This window comes from Heteronotia binoei, chromosome 6 (assembly GCF_032191835.1).
Source record: "Heteronotia binoei isolate CCM8104 ecotype False Entrance Well chromosome 6, APGP_CSIRO_Hbin_v1, whole genome shotgun sequence".
NCBI lineage: Eukaryota > Metazoa > Chordata > Lepidosauria > Squamata > Gekkonidae > Heteronotia > Heteronotia binoei.
Window position 1 is genome coordinate 138,163,512 of NC_083228.1, and position 18,216 is coordinate 138,181,727.

General features: G+C 49.2%; 2 protein-coding genes across 2 annotated transcripts in view; both read right to left on the minus strand.

Annotated features, from left to right (window-relative positions):
• LOC132574464 (cytochrome P450 2J2-like) overlaps positions 1-18,216 on the minus strand; it is a 585,507-nt gene that overhangs the window by 222,721 nt on the left and 344,570 nt on the right. The window lies entirely within an intron of this gene.
• Positions 1-18,216, minus strand: part of EIF2B5 (eukaryotic translation initiation factor 2B subunit epsilon) — a 58,580-nt gene that overhangs the window by 22,045 nt on the left and 18,319 nt on the right. The window contains exons 3-8 of the mRNA XM_060242710.1: positions 16,193-16,378; positions 14,318-14,495; positions 12,636-12,716; positions 7,224-7,301; positions 5,487-5,799; positions 3,844-3,989 (exon numbers count right to left, since the gene is read on the minus strand). Coding sequence (XP_060098693.1) covers positions 3,844-3,989; positions 5,487-5,799; positions 7,224-7,301; positions 12,636-12,716; positions 14,318-14,495; positions 16,193-16,378 — 982 coding nt within the window. The remainder of the gene's footprint in view (positions 1-3,843; positions 3,990-5,486; positions 5,800-7,223; positions 7,302-12,635; positions 12,717-14,317; positions 14,496-16,192; positions 16,379-18,216) is intronic.

Consider the following 18,216-nt stretch of genomic DNA (forward strand, 5'->3'; position numbering starts at 1 on the left):
GCAACGTTTCACCTCCATCAGGAGCTCCGGCTGCTCGAGCAAACACAAAATATCAAATTCTATTCCACAACCGCTCAGGCAGGAAGACAACTGCTCAGTGAACAAACAGAAGTCCCCGCAGGCAAGCCAAATAATCTAGGCAGGAAAGCAAAAAAGTTCACCAGATCATTTCTCTCTTGCGTTCGCATTTATTTATATCCTAAGATATAAATAAATAAGATGTTAAGAGCCCCGCGGCGCAGAGTGGTAAAGCTGCAGTACTGCAGTCAAACTCTCGGCTCACGACCTGAGTTTGATCTCGGTGGAAGCTGGGTTCAGGTAGCCGGCTCCAGGTTGACTCAGCCTTCCATCTTTCCGAGGTCAATAAAATGAGTCCCCAGCTTGCTGGGGGGAAAGCGTAGACGACTAGGGAAGGCAATGGCAAACCACCCCGTAAAAAGTCTGCCGTGAAAACGTCGTGAAAGCAACGTCACCCCAGAGTCTGGATGGCCATCTGACAGCAATAAAGATCCTGTGAATTTAGGGGGAGGTATTTGTGAGTTTCCAGCATTATGCAGGGGGTTGGACTAGATGACCCTGGAGGCCCCTTCCAAAGTCTGCCGTGAAAATGTCGTGATGCGACGTCACCCCAGAGTCAGAAATGACTGGTGCTTGCACAGGGGACTACCTTGACCTTTTTATATCCTAAGAACATGAGAAGAGCCCTGCTGGATCAGACCAGGGGTCCATCTAGTCCAGCATCCTGTCTCTCCCAGTTGTCAGCACTTGTAACTTACCTGTTTAAATGTGCTTTAAACTGCTCATGTCCCCTTGCCCTAAATAACTCCATTTTGAATGATTCTACTAACCCCTTGAATAAGAGTTTGCACTTCAAACACTTTTGCAACGGTTACCAGCTCCCATGGGAATTCCGAGCATAACACTAACAAATGTAACAGGGCTTTGAAGATCGTGAGCCCCAAGGTAACCAGCAGAGTTCCTTCCTTGAGAATGAGATAAGGAGGCCTGGGAACCGGCTATTACCTCCCAAAAGTGTGAGAATGGTTTTATTGTTTAGCTTTTGATGTTAGAGGTTAAAATGGCACGATTGGCTTTGAATTGCATCGATCTCAACTCGTCCTTGTCCCGGGCCAAAGGAGGCCCGTCTAAAGGTCACCAGGGACCGGGCCTTCTCAATAACGGCACCTTACTGGTGGAACCAGCTGCCGGAGGAGGTGCGGGCCCTGCGGGACCTAGGGCAGTTCCGCAGGGCCTGTAAGACAGCCCTCTTCCGGCAGGCCTATAACATCTAACTGACAATGAGAACATCTTCTGGATGGAATAAAAATGCATCTACAGACCGCTGGTTTTATTCCTATTTTGTTTTATCAATTATGGTTTTAACTTATTTGTAAATGTTTTTAAACCAAATCTATGTAAATTATAATGTTGTGAGCCGCCCTGAGACACTTCGGTGAGAAGGGCGGGATATAAGTCCAAATATAAATAAATAAATAAATAGACAACTAGTTCTCAAATAAATGGATTACACTGCTACAAACTATGGTCCGTTTTACTTTGAAGTTCCAAGTCTGACCCCAGTGCCCAACCAGTTTTTCTTGCGGGCCAACTACAAGGCATAGAGGCTGAGATCTTCGCCTGACGTTGCCTCCCGACTCTGGGACTCAGAGGTTTAGTGCCTCTGAATGTGGAGGTTCACCTCAGTCCCCATGGCTAGTAGCTACTGAAGACTTCTCCATGAATATATCTAATCCCTTTTTCAAGCTTTTTATTCATGTGGCCGTCGTAACAGCCTCTGGCAGCAAATTCCACCTTTCAATCCCCCTCTGTGTAAAGCAGTCTTTCCCTTTGTCTGTCCTCAACCTACTGCCCATCAGTTTCATTAGATGCCCTCAAGTTCTAGTATTTTGGGAAAAGGGAAGGGGGGAGACTCCATCTTAATTGCCTCCATCTGGTCAGCAAGTTAATTGCGTTACGCAATTAATTTGCTGACCGGACGAAGACAATAACGTTCCAATTGCGCATGAATTTGTGAAAGAACTGAACGTTGTGAATATTTTCTACACATATGCCGCAAGTTTTGCAAAACGCTCCCTGGAGGAAGGACCTGGTGGTCCGAAATGGGTATTACTTTCCTAGCAGTCCGTTGGAGCTCTCTTCTGGATTTATGGTATTTTGGACTATTTGCGCAAGGGCGTATATATGTGCATAAATATGCACCTGCGGTAGGTAAAATTGTGAGGTTGCTGAAGTGCACTCTTCTCCTTGTATGAATTATATTTTGCAATAGCATTTTTCAGAGTGGTTTGTTTTATTTGGTATGAACCCCAAGCAAGCAGCATCCCAACAGGCTTTGTATAGGGAAGTCACACTCCAGCCTCTGACCTCTCTCACCTTCTCCATTGCTCCCTCTAATCCCCGCTAGGATTCTAATAAACTAATTCTAGCAATCATCAGGACACTTTTTACTTGATCGACGTATTAAGGAACGGGTAGGCATACCAACTAACATATGACACAGAAGATACCGTTTCCAGGTTGAGATCTTGGGACTCCAAATACAAGAGAGACCAATGGAATCATATAAAACAGAATCACAGAATCGTAGAGTGAGAAGGGACCTCCAGGATCATCTAGTCCAACCCCCTGCACAATGCAGGGATTTCACGAATACCTCCCCCTCCCTCCCCGCACACACATCTCCAGTGACCCCAGTTCCGTGCCCAAATGACAGCAAAAACCTCTAGGATCCCTTGCCAAATCAGCCTGGAGAAAAACAGCTGCCTGACCCCAAAGTGGCAATCAGCATTTCCCTGGGTGTGCAAGAAAGGGCCATGAGAACTAAGCACTAAGTGGCATGAGCAGCCACTGGGGTGGGGGGTGGTTCTTGGGTCCCAACCCACAGGCTGGGAACAACGCACGACATCACACTGGCTCTCTTGCTGTGCAACAGAACTGATCACACACACAAGCAGAGTTCCCTAGCGTTCACTACTTATGTCACAATGATCACAGTTATTCCCGTCTGGCAAAACGGTTCCAGCACTGGATCTATTTCAGCGCCGGTACTTGACCATAATCCCTTCCTGATGGCGAACAGAGATTCAGTTACAGACAAACTCCTGTCCATCCCAGAATAACCAGAGGAGACAGGATTGCCTTGAGGAGAACAGGTCTCTTGTTGTCGTCGTCAGGGCTATTTTTGTAGCAGGGACTCCTTTGCATATTAGGCGACACACCCCTGATGTAGCCAATCCTCCTGGAGCTGACAGCAGGCCCTGTACGAAGAGCCCTGTCAGGAATTCTAGCAGGACCTCCTTTGCATATTAGGCCACACACCCCTGATGTAGCCAATCCTCCTGGAGCTTACAGCAGGCCCTGTACGAAGAGTCCTGTAAGGAATTCTAGCAGGACCTCCTTTGCATATTAGGCCACACCCCCCTGATGTAGCCAATCCTCCTGGAGCTTACAGCAGGCCCTGTACGAAGAGTCCTGTAAGGAATTCTAGCAGGACCTCCTTTGCATATTAGGCCACACACCCCTGATGTAGCCAATCCTCCTGGAGCTTACAGCAGGCCCTGTACGAAGAGTCCTGTAAGGAATTCTAGCAGGACCTCCTTTGCATATTAGGCCACACACCCCTGATGCAGCCAATCCTCCTGGAGCTTACAGCAGGCCCTGCACTAAAAGCCCTGTAAGCTCTTGGAGGACTGGCTACGTCAGGGGGTGCGGCCTCATATGCAAAGGAGTTCCTGCTACAAAAAAAAAAAAAGCCCCAGTTGCCGTTCAACAGACTACCATGGTGACTGTTAAGTCCAAAGCACAACAGCTCTTCAAACTCACCCGGGAAGTGAGGACGCAGCGTGGCTTCAGCGTCACCCCTTTCTTCACCTCCGCCTCGTCGCAGACGATCGACTCCTGGATTTTCACCCGGTCTCCAACGCAGACGCCGTCCCAGAGGAAGGCTCCATCCAGAACGACCTCGTTGCCTACCAAACACCAGAACTGAACTGCTGCCTGTTTCTTAACGTGAAAACGTTTTCTGCCTGCCTTCTTTTTTTTCCCCCAGAAAGGGGACTCAAAGAGTGGTTTGTGTAGAATTGCCTACAGTTGGACCCGAAACACATGACTAAATCCCAGCAGGTTTAACATCTAAAACTGTTTTGCGAATGCCAACATCCTGAAACCATCAGCAGGCGACTGAGCTAAAGGTGTTTCTAAGTAGGACTGTCAAGTAAAAAACAGGCCAGGAAGGAGGATCACTGAAGGGATGACAGATGATGATGGAGGAGGAGATATCGGATTTATACCCCGCCCTACATTCTGAATCTCAGAGCGCCTCACAATCTCCTTTCCCTTCCTGCCCCACGACAGGCACCCTGTGAGGTAGGTGGGGCTGAGAGAGCTCTCCCAGAAGCTGCCCTTTCAAGGATAGTTTTCTGTCAATTTGTTATTCTGTTAATCTGTTAATGGTCCTACTGATGGTACTGCTCAGCAGCATAGCAGTGGCCGCCTCATCCCACATTAGTCGTTGTAGGCCTGCTGAAAGAGTTCCGTTTTACAAGCCCTACGGAATTGGGAGAGGTCCCGCAGGCTCTTATGGCCTCTGGGAGAGCGTTCCATAACGTCGGTGCTGCCACTGAGAAGGCCATGGCCTGTGTAGAGCTTAGTCGGAGCTTGGACTAGGGATGGATAGCAGATTTTGCGCTCCCGAACGCAGTGCTCTCCGGGGCATATATGCAAAGGAGCTTCTGCTACAAAAAAAGGCCTGGGTAGTGAAATCTTTTTGCACCATATTCAAAGGCTCTGTCATGATCTGTGCTGTGAGAGAGAGGCCTAGTGGGCCTAGGGAGCCTATGAGGCCTGTGTCTCAGTAGAAAGAGACAGACTACAATCCCCAGAATGCTTGGCACTGGCTTCAGCCAATCAGTGTCCAAGTAGGCTTTGAGGAGAATGGCTTAAAAGCTTTCTCTGGGGACCAACACTGTTCTTTCCTCCTGTGACGTCGAGTGGGCAGGACAGCTGCTGTTAGGAGGAAGCCCCTCACTCTGAGGGAGAGAGTAAGCAGGCCGAGGCCTGGGGCCTAACAGACAAGTGACAGTTCAGTTCAGTCGCGTCAGGGACTTTACGTTTATTTTCCTTCACCCACGTTACTATAGTTTTGAAGGTGGGGCTGAGAGAGCTCTCCCAGAAGCTGCCCTTTCAAGAACAGTTCTGTCAGAGCTTTGGCTGACCCAAGGCCATTCCAACAGCTGCAAGTGGAGGAGAGGGGACTCAAACCCGGTTCTCCCCTTTATTGGTTTTCCTGTTTAAAATAAAATACTCTGCCTGGTCTACACGCCTATTTTCTTGGGATCTGAAAGGCTTGGGAGGGGACTCGGGGCTTCCCAAGGGACCCTAATTCCAAAGTGGCGGCAGCATCAGGTGGCACCCCCATCTGGATCACGACAGGCCCGGACAAAGGTCCCTCCGCTTCCGGAACTCACCTATTCTGCAGTCCGGGCCGATGACGCTGTTGGTTATAAAGCACTTGTCGCCGACGGATGTTCCCCGCCCGATCAAGACGTTCTCTTCCAGCACGCTGCCGTGGCCCAGGCTCACCTCCACCCCCCGGTAGATGTTGTGGCGGGAGTGGGTGCAGCTCTGCCTCTCGCCGTCGCTGAAGTTCATCTCCGGAGCCAGCGGGTAAACCCAGCGCTGGACGACATCGGAGGACACGGCTTCGTACATCAGCAAGTTGGACACGGGGGCCCCGTACTCTTCGGAGGTCACGTGCAGGTGGATCTGGTTGCCCAGAACCTGCAGAACAGGGCGATGACACAAGGGCATCGGAGGTCTGGAAAACTCACAGAAGAGAGGAAGGAGGAGGAGGAGAAGACTGCAGATTTATACCCCGCCCTTCTCTCTGAATCAGAGCGGTTTACAATCTCCTATATCTTCTCCCCCACAACAGACACACTGTGAGGTGGGGGCAGATTTATACCCCGCCTTTCTCTCTGAATCAGAGCGGCTCACAATCTCCTTTCCCTTCCGCCCCCACAACAGACACCCTGTGAGGTAGATGAAGATATTGGATTTATATCCCGCCCTCCACTCCGAATCTCAGTCTCAGAGCTGCTCACAATCTCCTTTATCTTCCTCCTCCACAACAGACACCCTGTGAGGTGGGTGAGGCTGAGAGGGCTCTCACAGCAGCTGCCCTTTCAAGGACAACTCCTACAAGAGCTATGGCTGACCCAAGGCCATTCCAGCAGCTGTAAGTGGAGGAGTGGGGAATCTGGTTCTCCCAGATAAGAGTCCGCGCACTTAACCACTACCAGCTCTCAGTTAACCAAACTGCGTATCAGTTAAATAAATAGAAATAAATTCCCAATTTGCCAATTTGCGGTGCCTCTCAAGAGCAGCTTCTGTTAGAGCCCTCTCAGCTCCATCTACCTCACAGGGTGTCTGTTGTTGGAAGGGAAAAAGATTGTACGCCGCCTTGAGACTCCTTTGGGTAGTGAAGAAGAAATAGACTGCAGATTTATACCCCACCCTTCTCTCTGAATGTCTCAGAGCGGCTCACAATCTCCTTTATCTTCCTCCCCCACAACCTGGAGAACAGGGCAATTAAACAATGGCATCAGAGGTCTGGAAAACGCACAGAAGAGAGGAAGGAGGAGGAGGAGGAGAAGAAAACTGCAGATTTATGCCCCGCCCTTCTCTCTGAATCACCCCTCCCTGTGAGGTGGGTGGGGCTGAGAGGGCTCTCCCATCTACCCTTTCAAGGACAACTCCTACAAAAGCTATGGCTGACCCAAGGCTATTCCAGCAGCTGCAAGCGGAGGAGTGGGGAATCAGACCCAGTTCTCTCGGTTAAGAGTCCGCACACTTCACCACTACACCAAACTGGCTCTCCGTTAAATAAACAGAAATGAGGGGGAGGGATGGTGGCTCAGTGGAAGAGCTTCTGCTTGGTAAGCAGAAGGTCCCAGGTTCAATCCCCGGCATCTCCAACTAAAAAGGGTCCAGGCAAGTAGGCGTGAAATAAACAGAAATGAATTCCCAGTTTGCAACATATATATAAATATAAGATAAAGAAACAAAAATCTGTAAACGCTCAGAGCTCCTGGCTCTCAACAGCTCCAGGCCCAGCCTGTGCCCCGTCCGCATACGGCTTCTTTGATGCCCGGCCTCAGCGCCCCTCTACGCTGGCTGGCAGATCATCCCCAGCGCCGGCTCACCTCCTCGTTCACCAAAAGGCCGCGCACAAAGTCATCCCGAGTCTGGTAGTCGAAGTTATCCGTAAACAACTCGGCCACCTGCAAGAAGCGGAGAAGCCGCGGTGAGGGCAAAACCGAGTCAGAAGACAAAGCGATTCCCTTACGAGACTTTTGGACCAAGAGGAGAAAGAGCGTTTCCTTCGGGGGAGATGATACTCTCATTTGCGGCCCTGACTGGCGTTCCCTCGAAGCTGAGTGAGCGTGAGGCTAGCTCACACCTTTTTGTCTTCGCTCAGGAAGGAGGAGCCCAGAGCACAAGAATTGACGCAGCAGCTCACAGCTTTAATTCCAGCAGCTCACAAAGTAGAATTTTTGCTCACGAGACTCTGCAGCTTAGAGGGAAACATTGGTGCTGAGCTAGACAGCTCAGGCTAGCCTGATCTCGTCAGATCACAAAAGCCTGGTGGAATCAGCTCTCTAGGGAGATCCGGGCCCTACCTGAGCTACCGCCATTTCGTAGGGCCTGTAAGACGGAGCTGTTCTGCCGGGCTTTTGGTTGAGGCAACGGGTGTCCTATTCCACCAACTTTTCCATCAGTCGGCCTCCCTTGTCGTGACATCATGCTTTACGGCAGGGGCGGCCAACGGTAGCTCTCCAGATGTTTTTTTGCCTACAACTCCCATCAGTCCCAGCCAACATGGCCAATGGCTGGGGCTGATGGGAGTTGTAGGCAAAAAAAAATCTGGAGAGCTACCGTTGGCCACCCCTGCTTTACAGCCTTGTTGCAGTGCCGAATCTGATTATTAACACCATGACTTCTTTTGGGGCCAAAAACTGTTGTATTTTGGGAAATGTGCCCTTTCCTCCGGTGAGGCACCTTATTTCATTTTTTTTTGTTTTCCTTTTTGGGTTTTATTGTATCATTTTAAATTTGAATTGTAGGTTTTTATTATCTAATTTATGTCGTGATCTGCCCTGATCCCGTTATGGGAAAAAGCAGAATGTAAGCCTACTAAATAAAATAAAATAAGTGGGGCCAGCCCTGCTTAGTAGAAGAAGATGATATCGGATTTATATCCCGCCCTCCTCTCCGAATCTCAGAGCGGCTCACAATCTCCTTTACCTCCTTCCCCCACAACAGACACCCTGTGGGGTGGGTGGGGCTGGAGAGAGCTCTCACAGCAGCTGCCCTTTCAAGGACAATCTCTGCCAGAGCTATGGCTAACCCAAGGCCATGCCAGCAGCTGCAAGTGGAGGAGTGGGGAATCAAACCCGGTTCTCCCAGATAAGAGTCCGCACACTTAACCATGACACCAAACTGGCTCTCTCAACTGGATTTCTACCCTGCCATTCACTCTGACTCTCAGAGTGGCTCATGATCTCCATTATCTTCCTCCCCCACAGCAGACACCCTGTGAGGTGAGTGGGGCTGGAGAGGGCTCTCTCAGCAGCTGCCCTTTCAAGGACAACTCTGAGAGAGCCATGGCTGACCCAAGGCCATTCCAGCAGGTGCAAGTGGAGGAGTGGGGAATCAAACCTGGTTCTCCCAGATAAGAGTCCGCACACCTCACCACTACACCAAACTGTGTCTCCCCTAGTACATGGATGGGAGCGCACTGAGAAAGCCCAGGTTTGCTATGCAGAGGCCGACAACGGCAAGCCACCGTCACTGGCCCCTGTATTCGGTCCTGTTTAGTGCATGGCTCTATCTAATCCCCTTTCCAAGCTGTTTCTTCCCGTGGCCATTGCTACATCCTCGGGCAGCGAAGTCCACATCGTCGTCACCATCTTTATAAAGCAGTGTCTCCTTAAAGCATCGCTTAAAGGTGAAATGACATGACAGGAAACCAAGAGTCCCCATTCCCCTCCCCTGAGCACCAGCAGGGTCTGCCCTGGGGCAGCTGACAGACTGTCAATCTAGGATCCCTTGAGGACCAGATCTGAATCTCCGCTTCTAGCACGGGGATTCGCAGGATGACCTTCTGGGGCTGCCAGACCCCAGTTGCGGCAGAGATACAAAGCAACGCTTCCGTGTATAAATGTCTCAATTGCGCTTCTGAAAGCAAACCCAAATAAAGTTACTCTAGCGCAAAAATGTAACTGGCCTTATCGAAATATATTTATAGCAAATGAAACATCAGCAGGAGAAGATCCTGTGGACTTAGGGGGAGGCGTTTGTGAGTTTCCTGCATTGTGCAGGGGGTTGGACTAGATGACCCCGGAGGTTCCTTCCAACTCTAGGATTCTATGAATTGTTTTCTGTGGCCCCAGAAGGTCAGACCAGAACCAATGGGTCGAAAAGAAATCAAAAGAGTTTCCGGCTCAACATTAGGAGGAACCGGCTCAACATTAGGAAGAAGTGGAACAGGTTTCCTCCTTGAGAGGTGGTGGGCTCTCCTTCCTTGGAGGTTTTTCAACAGAGGCTGGATGGCCACCTGACAGCAATGAAGATCCTGTGAATTTAGGGGGAGGCGTTTGTGAGTTTCCTGCATTGTGCAGGGGGTTGGACTAGATGGCCCTGGAAGTCCCTTCCAGCTCTATGATTCCATTCCATTCCTTCCTTCCTTCAAGGTGGGCTCTCCTTCCTTGGAGGTTTTTCAACAGAAGCTAGATGGCCATCTGACAGCAATGAAGATCCTGTGAATTTAGGGGGAGGCGTTTGTGAGTTTCCTGCATTGTGCAGGGGGTTGGACTAGATGGCCCTGGAAGTCCCTTCCAGCTCTATGATTCCATTCCATTCCTTCCTTCCTTCAAGGTGGGCTCTCCTTCCTTGGAGGTTTTTCAACAGAAGCTAGATGGCCATCTGACAGCAATGAAGATCCTGTGAATTTAGGGGGAGGTGTTTGTGGGTTTCCTGCATTGTGCAGGGGGTTGGACTAGATGACCCTGGAAGTCCCTTCCAGCTCTATGATTCTATGATTCCAGACCGTTAGAGCAGTTCCTCAGTGGAACTAGCTTCTTCGGGAGGTGGTGGGCTCTCCTTCCTTGGAGGTTTTTAAACAGAAGCTAGAGGGCCATCTGACAGCAATGAAGGTCCTGTGAATTTAGGGGGAGGCGTTTGTGAGTTTCCTGCATTGTGCAGGGGGTTGGACTAGATGACCCCAGAGGTCCCTTCCAACTCTATGATTCTAAGCGCTAAACGCCTAACGATGTATATATATATATTTTAAAAGCCCACAAAGGCAATTTCCTTTTTTCTTAAGTCAGTTGCATGGAAGATGCTGACTCAGTCTCCTGTGAGCAAACAGAACGAAGGACCACCTTAAGGAGGCCATGGGGAACGGGTGAACATCAGCTGGTCAATGTACTAAGTTAGTAACCTACCCGGAACTGTAAAAAAAACGGATGCTATGGATCTTAGTGAGAAGTGCCTTGGCGTGACTGGAGCTTAGAGAAAGCCTGGACGGCGAAAACGGGTTTTGAATATCCAGATACCTCATTTAGCTCTTATGCAGTAAAACATAGAAATTTCCAGCACGTCTGAAAATCTACATTGACCAGTCGACGTTCGCCTGTTCCCCTTGGTGTTCTTAAGGTGGCCCTTCATTCTGTTTGCTTCACAGGAGATTGCTCCTGGACCTTCTATGAAATTGAGTTACGAAAAAGGAAAGTGCCTCTGTGGACTTTTAAAATACACACACACACATCGGGGGTGGCCAACAGTAGTTCTCCAGATGTTTTTTTGCCTACAATTCCCATCAACCCCAGCCAGCATGGCCAATGGCTGGGGCTGATGGGAGTTGTACGAAAAAAAAATCTGGAGAGCTACCGCTGGCCACCCCGACATACATCGTTAGGCGTTTGGCTCTTCTCCTGCTGATGTTTCGTTTGCGATACATATATTTTGACAAAGACCAGCTATATTTTTCTGTCAGAGTAACTTTATTTGTGTTCGCTTCCAGAAGCGCAATCGAGACTCATTCATACGCGGAAGCGTTGCTTTGTATCTCTGCCACCTTTATCTGTGTTTCGCTTTGGTTGCTTAAACCAAAAGTTGTGGGCGGAGGATCCCCTGGTCTGGAGGCCCCTCCCCTGCTTTGGAATCATCAGAAAGCCGGGGGGAGAGGGGGGTTTGAATGTCCACTGGGAAATCTATTATACCCTATGGCAGGGGTGGCCAACGGTAGCTCGCCAGATGGTTTTTTTTTGCCTACAACTCCCATCAGCCCCAGCCAGCATGGCCAATGGCTGGGGCTGATGGGAGTTGTAGGCAAAAACCATCTGGAGAGCTACTGTTGGCCACCCCTGCCCTATGGAGACCAGTCCCCATGAAGAATAATGGAGAATTGATCCACTGGTATCTGGACCTCTGCGGGGGCACTTTTTTGAGGTAGAGGCACCAATATTCAGCATAGCATCTGCTGCCTCTCCTCAAACAGTCCCCCTCCCCAGTTTCAAAAAGAGTGGACCGGGGGGTCCAGTTCTGTGAGCCCCAGAAGAAGGTGCCCCTCTCCTTCCTTATTCCCAATGAAGGGAAGACATTTACAAGGAATGTGATGGCCAGAACTCCCGTTGGAGTTCAATTATGCTTGTCACAACCTTGCTCCTGGCTCCACCCCCAACGTCTCCTGGCTCCAGCCGCAACGTCTCATGGCTCCAGCCGCAACATCTTCTGGCTCCACCCCCGAAGTCCCCAGAAATTTCCTGAGTCGAACCCTGCAATCCTACCTTGGGCCTGTCCAGGGGCGGGATTCTAGCAGGAGCTCCTTTGCATATTAGGCCAATCCTGACGTAGCCAATCCTCCACAAGAGCTTACAAAAAAGAGCCTTGTAAGCTCTTGGAGGATTGGCTACATCAGGGGGGCGTGGCCTAATAGGCAAAGGAGGTCCTGCTAGAATTCCTTACAGGGCTCTTCATACAGGGCCTACTGGAAGCTCCAGGAGGATTGGCTACATCAGGGGGGTGGGGCCTAATATGCAAAGGAGGTCCTGCTAGAATTCCTTACACGGCTCTTCATACAGGGCCTACTGAAAGCTCTTGGAGGATTGGCTACATCAGGGGTGCGTGGCCTAATATGCAAAGGAGTTCCTGCTAGAATTCCACCCCTGGGCATGTCCAAAATCTCAGCCTGGCGTGCCTCATGGGGTTGTTGTGAGAAAACGGAGGGAAGGGGAACAATTTCCCAAGCCATTTTGTATCCTGGCTGAGGAAAAAAGCAAGATATAAATCCCTCCAAACACACAAAATAATAATAATAATACCACTTTTTATTTATATCCTGCCCTCCCCGCCGAAGCAGGCTCAGGGTAGCTCACAGCATATTAGTTCAATACAATACAATAACATCATATAATTCAATAAATACCACATTATAAAACCATCGTTTAAATCAACATTCCAATTAAAATTAACATTTATGGTGCTAAATTTCAGGTTTTTAATAAATTGATGGCGGAATACAACATACATCAGCGACTCCATCCGGGACGTACCTGAGGAGAGCAGATGCTAATGTGGCAGTCCAGCAAGTCATGCCGTACTTGCACTTCTTCTATATTGCTCTGGAATAAGCTCTGGAAAGATGAGGAAAAACACCGTGAAGACCTTGCAAAAGATTCCATTGTCTGACTGACAGCATCAAGGGGAGAAACTGGACGGGATTCAGGTTACAGGCTGGACGAACTTTGCAAAGACTTGCAAGGCGGGCTTTTTGCCCTCTTTTATAAGGTAACTTAAACCGTTACATTTTCAAAGGAAAGCGGGAAGCAGCAATCCCTCCCCCACCAAGACATTCCCAGGCCCCTTCCGCAGGTGCTCCTAAGAGGGTGGGACGGTGGCTCAGTGGCAGAGCATCTGCTTGGTAAGCAGAAGGTCCCAGGTTCAATCCCCGGCATCTCCAAAAAAGGGTCCAGGCAAAAAGGACCCTGAAGAGCCGCTGCCAGTCTGAGTAGACAAGACTGACTTTGATGGACCAAGGGTCTGATTCAGTATAAGGCAGCTTCATATGTTCACCTGCTACCTCATTGGGGAGGGATGGTGGCTCAGTGGTAGAGCATCTGCTTGGGAAGCAGAAGGTCCCAGGTTCAATCCCCGGCATCGCCAACTCAAAAGGGTCCAGGCAAATAGGCATGAAAAACCTCAGCTTGAGACCCTGGAGAGCCGCTGCCAGTCTGAGTAGACAAGACTGACTTTGATGGACCGAGGGTCTGATTCAGTAGAAGGCAGCTTCATATGTTCATGTGGAGGCAGGGTCCTTGGTTTCCCTTAGCAACCCTTCAGACCAGTGTGAAGGCATTTAGATAACTGTTACAAAGAGGTAGCCGCAGCAAAAGAGCGAGGAGACGAGAGTGAGTTTTTCAGCAAATAGACGAAATGGCAAGGCACTTGACACATGGGACAATTAAACCTATTAAGGACACTCATTCTCGAGAGAGATTGCGACCCCAACCAGAAATTGTGACTGAGAAAATGCCAATTGCACTATGCTGTGTTGTATCAGTGCCAGACTGGGAAAGACCGACTGTACACCGGAGTCAATAACTCACAGGGGAGTCCTGAAGACCCTGGAATGCTCCAGTATGGCTCAAACCAGGGGTGGCCAAACTTGCTTAACTTAAGAGCCACATAGAATAAACATCAGATGTTTGAGAGCCCCAAGACATGAATGTCAGATGTTTGAGAGCTGCAAGACAGGGAGGCAGGCAAGCAGCAAGGAAGGAAGAAGACTGCAGATTTATACCCCACCCTTCTCTCTGAATCAGAGACTCAGAGCAGCTTACAATCTCCTATATCTTCTCCCCCACAACAAACACCCTATGAGGTGGGTGGGGCTGAGAGGGCTCTCCCAGCAGCTGCCCTTTTAAGGACAACTCCTGCCAGAGCTGTGGCTGACCCAAGGCTATTCCAGCAGCTGCAAGTGGAGGAGTGGGGAATCAAAACTGGTTCTCCCAGATAAGAGTCTGTGCACTTAACCATGACACCAAACTGACTCTCAGGAAGGAAGGAAGTTCCAGTTATAAAACCACCCACAGCCCTGAAGCAAAAGCCCAGGACTAAGTCAGTATTTCAAGTTGCGGCCCTGGAACCCTGCATCATGAAAGGAACAGTTCAGTGTCCTTGGCCATGGAGTCTAAAGAGAACGCTGCTGGCTGAGCCGGCTCTGCTTTCCACCCACCACGGGAAACCGGAAGCGCTTCAGCCCGTGCGTTTTCTGGTAGTGGAGAACCCGATTCGTCACGCCGTCCATGGCGAGGATGACATCATCCTCTTGACATCTGGCCCGGTGACCGGCCGAGGACTCTTTGAAAACCATCGTCATCACGGACACATTCTTCTCCGCTTTACGCCGTGCCCTGAGAGGGAAGGAAGAACAGGGAGAGATTTTAACAGAAGTGATGTATAAGAGGAAGATACAATTCCAACAGGTCGAGATGGGGAGAAGTTAGACATCTGTAGCAGTAGAAAGGAACAAGAAGAAGATGGTATTGGATTTATATCCCGCCCTCCACTCAATCTCAGAGCAGTTCACAATGTCCTTTATCTTCCTCCCCCACAACAGACACCCTGTGAGGTGGGTGGGGCTGAGAGGGCTCTCACAGCAGTTGCCCTTTCAAGGACAACCTTTATGAGAAGCTATGGCTGACCCAAGGCCATGCCAGCAGGTGCAAGTGGAGGAGTGGGGAATCAAACCCGGTTCTCCCAGATAAGAGTCCGCACACTTGACCTCTACACCAAACTGGCTCTGCCAGAGCTATGGCTAACCCAAGGCCATTCCAGCAGCTGCAAGTGGAGGGGTGGGGAGTCAAACCCGGTTCTCCCAGATAAGAGTCCGCGCACTTAACCACTACACTAAACTGGTTCTCAAGAGTCTGGAAAGCACCCTAAAGACTAATGAAATTGGTGGCAGGATAGCTGCTTTCGTGAGTCATTGCTCAATTCTTCAATAAGATTGAGGAATTGAGTAGTGACTCATGAAAGCTCCTCCCTTTTAAAGTGCTACTGGTGTAGTGGTGAAGTGCACGGACTCTTATCTGGGAGAACCGGGTTTGATTCCCCACTCCTCCACTTGCAGCTGCTGGAATGGTCTGAGTCAGCTATGGCTCTTGTAGTGGTTGTCCTTGAAAGGGCAGTTGCTGTGAGAGCCCTCTCAGCCCCAACCACCTCACAGGGTGTCTGTTGTGGGGGGAGAAGATATAGGAGATTGTAAGCCGCTCTGAGTCTCTGATATAGAGAGAAGGGAGGGGTATAAATCTGCAGTCTTCTTCCCTGCGTGAAGCCAGCTGGATGACCTTGGGTCAGTCACAGTTTTCTCAGAGCTCTCTCAGCCCCACCTGTTTTGCAGGGTGTCTGTTGTGGGGAGAGGAAGGGAAGGGTTTTGGAAAGTTGCTCTGAGATTCCTTTGGGTACTGAAGGGCAGGGTATGAAACCCCATGCTTCTTCTCCTTCTGATCCCCCAATGAAGCTGCTATGGCAAAATGCACATGGGGCTTTTTGTATCACAATAAAGCTGTCACCTGTCGTCTTTCTCCCTTTTTTGGTTTGCTGGCACATGGCTTGGTGTAGCCGTATTTTGTTTGGTGTAGTGGTTAAGTGTGCGGACTCTTATCTGGAGAACCGGGTTTGATTCCCCACTCCTCCACTTGCAGCTGCTGGAATGGCCTTGGGTCAGCCATAGCTCTGGTAGAGGTTGTCCTTGAAAGCACAGCTGCTGTGAGAGCCCTCTCCAGCCCCACCCACCTCACAGGGTGTCTGTTGGGAGGGGAGAAGATAAAGGAGATTGTAAGCCGCTCGGAGTCTCTGATTCAGAGAGAAGGCAGGGTATAAATCTGCAGTCTTCTTCTATTTGTTCCTTTCTGTTTTCATATGAATGTCAGGCATCTTTGAATGGGGGAGATTGGGGGCTTGCTATTTAACCTTTTTCTTCGTTTTTTTACTCTTATTATTAGATGCCTGGCACTAAAAGGAAAGGCGAGATAAACATGTTTCAATAAGTAAATGAAATAGATTTGGAAGATCCAGAGAGGCTGTCGCCCTCCCCCCAAACACCAACCTGTGCTCCTGCAAAGCTTTGGAAATGTTAATATTGGACACCACGTCTCCGGAGACAAGGACGAAGTCAGAACGGACGAGAGACTTGGCATCCACGTCCCTCAGTACGTCTCCAAGGGAGCGGTAGAGGTCCGAGGTCACGAACCGTACTGTGTTTGGAGAAGTCGGACGGCACCACTTGGATTTCCTGGCAAAGAACACGGGTGGAAGCAAAGTGAGTGAGTTATCTATGCTAATTCTAAAGTCAAAGGGACAGAAGGGCGGCAATTATTTATCTATCAATCATATTTATATCCCGCCCTCCCCTAAAAGGCTCAGGGCAGCTAACAGCAGTTCAAAGCATTAAGAATTATCAAACATAGAATATTCTTAACTGGTTATATTAAATTTGTGTTTAGATTTACATCGCTTTACTAGTTGATTAAAAAATATATATATTCTTTTTTTTTAATTCTGGTAAAAGAAGAAAGGAAGGTCATATTTAAGGAGATTTTTATACTTGTGGGTAGAATGATCTGTGCATTTGATTGGGAGGTGGAATTATAATTGATATATTTGTACTGGTTTCTGTTTCCCCCATTCTGTCAAGGCCCCTTTTCCCTCTTTTCCCCTCTTTTGATGTATTTTCCGCAATGCTTCTCTATTGTAGCTTAAATCAATAAAACTTTTTAAATATAAAAGTAAAACATATAATAAAACATTTCCATACATATCAAGTTATCAATCCATTCATTAAAAGCCCAAGATGGCAGGTTTCTGATTTCCATTATATTAAGTCAGTGAGAATATTGGTGCTGCAAAGTAACAGCCACCTCTCCCTAACCGCTGAAGGCGAGTTTGAATAATTCGATCTTACAGGCCCTGCGGAACTGTGGCCGGTCCCGCAGGGCCCTGATGTTTTGGGGGAGAGCGTTCTACAAAGTGGGGGCTATTACTGTGAATGCTTGAGCTCTGGTGGTGGATAATCGAGCTTCTTTCGGCCCAGGGATCTTAAGGAGATTTTGAGACCCTGAATGTAGTGCTTTCTGGGGTACGTATGGGGAGAGGCGGTCCCAAAGGTAGGCAGGTCCCAGGCCATACAGAGCTCTAAATTTAATATTTAGACTGGCTGACATGCATTAAGTTTGCTGTGGTTTGCAACCTTTAGTTCCAAATATATTTACAAGGCTTGTGGTTCACTATCTCTCCATTATCTAGTGTGTCCTCTACTGCTGTAAAACTGGTTTAGAATTCTATTTCATTTACTCATGCTTCAATACTGCCCATGTATCTGCTTGTATCATCTTACTGATGATTTTGTGCCCGTGCCTTTTTTATGCATTCCTATTGCAAGCATCCGATTCCATTTGCAATTTGCTTTTGTAATGTATTATTCAGAAATGGCTTTCAATACACTGTTCAAGTTGTATGAGCAACACTTTGGAGTCTGTGCTTTCCTGATGACAGTGGCTCTCCAGGGTCTCAGGCTGAGGTCTTTCCCATTACCTACCACCTCGTCCTTTTCAACTGGAGATGCCAAGGATTGAACCTGGGACCTTCTGCATGCCAAGCAGATGCTCTACCCCTGAGCCACAGCCCCCCTCCTTAGCTCTCCATTGTCTCATGCTGAGGTCTTTCCCATCTCCTCCTGCCTGGTCCTATTTAACTGGCGATGCCGGGAATTGAACCTGGGACCTTCTGCATGCCAAACAGATGCTCTACCACAGAGCCACAGCCCCCCTCCTTAGCTCTCCATTGTCTCAGGCTGAGGTCTTTCCCATCTCCTCCTGCCTGGTCCTATTTAACTGGAGATGCCGGGAATTGAACCTGGGACCTTCTGAATGCCAAACAGATGCTCAACCACAGAGCCACAGCCCCCCTCCTTAGCTCTCCAGGGTCTCAGGCTGAGGTCTTTCCCATCTCCTCCTGCCTGGTCCTTTTAACTGGAGATGCCTTGGATCGAACCTGGGACCTTCCGCATGCGAAGCAGATGCTCCACCACTGAGCCACCAACCAACCACTACCCCTTGGGCTTCTATCTGCTTT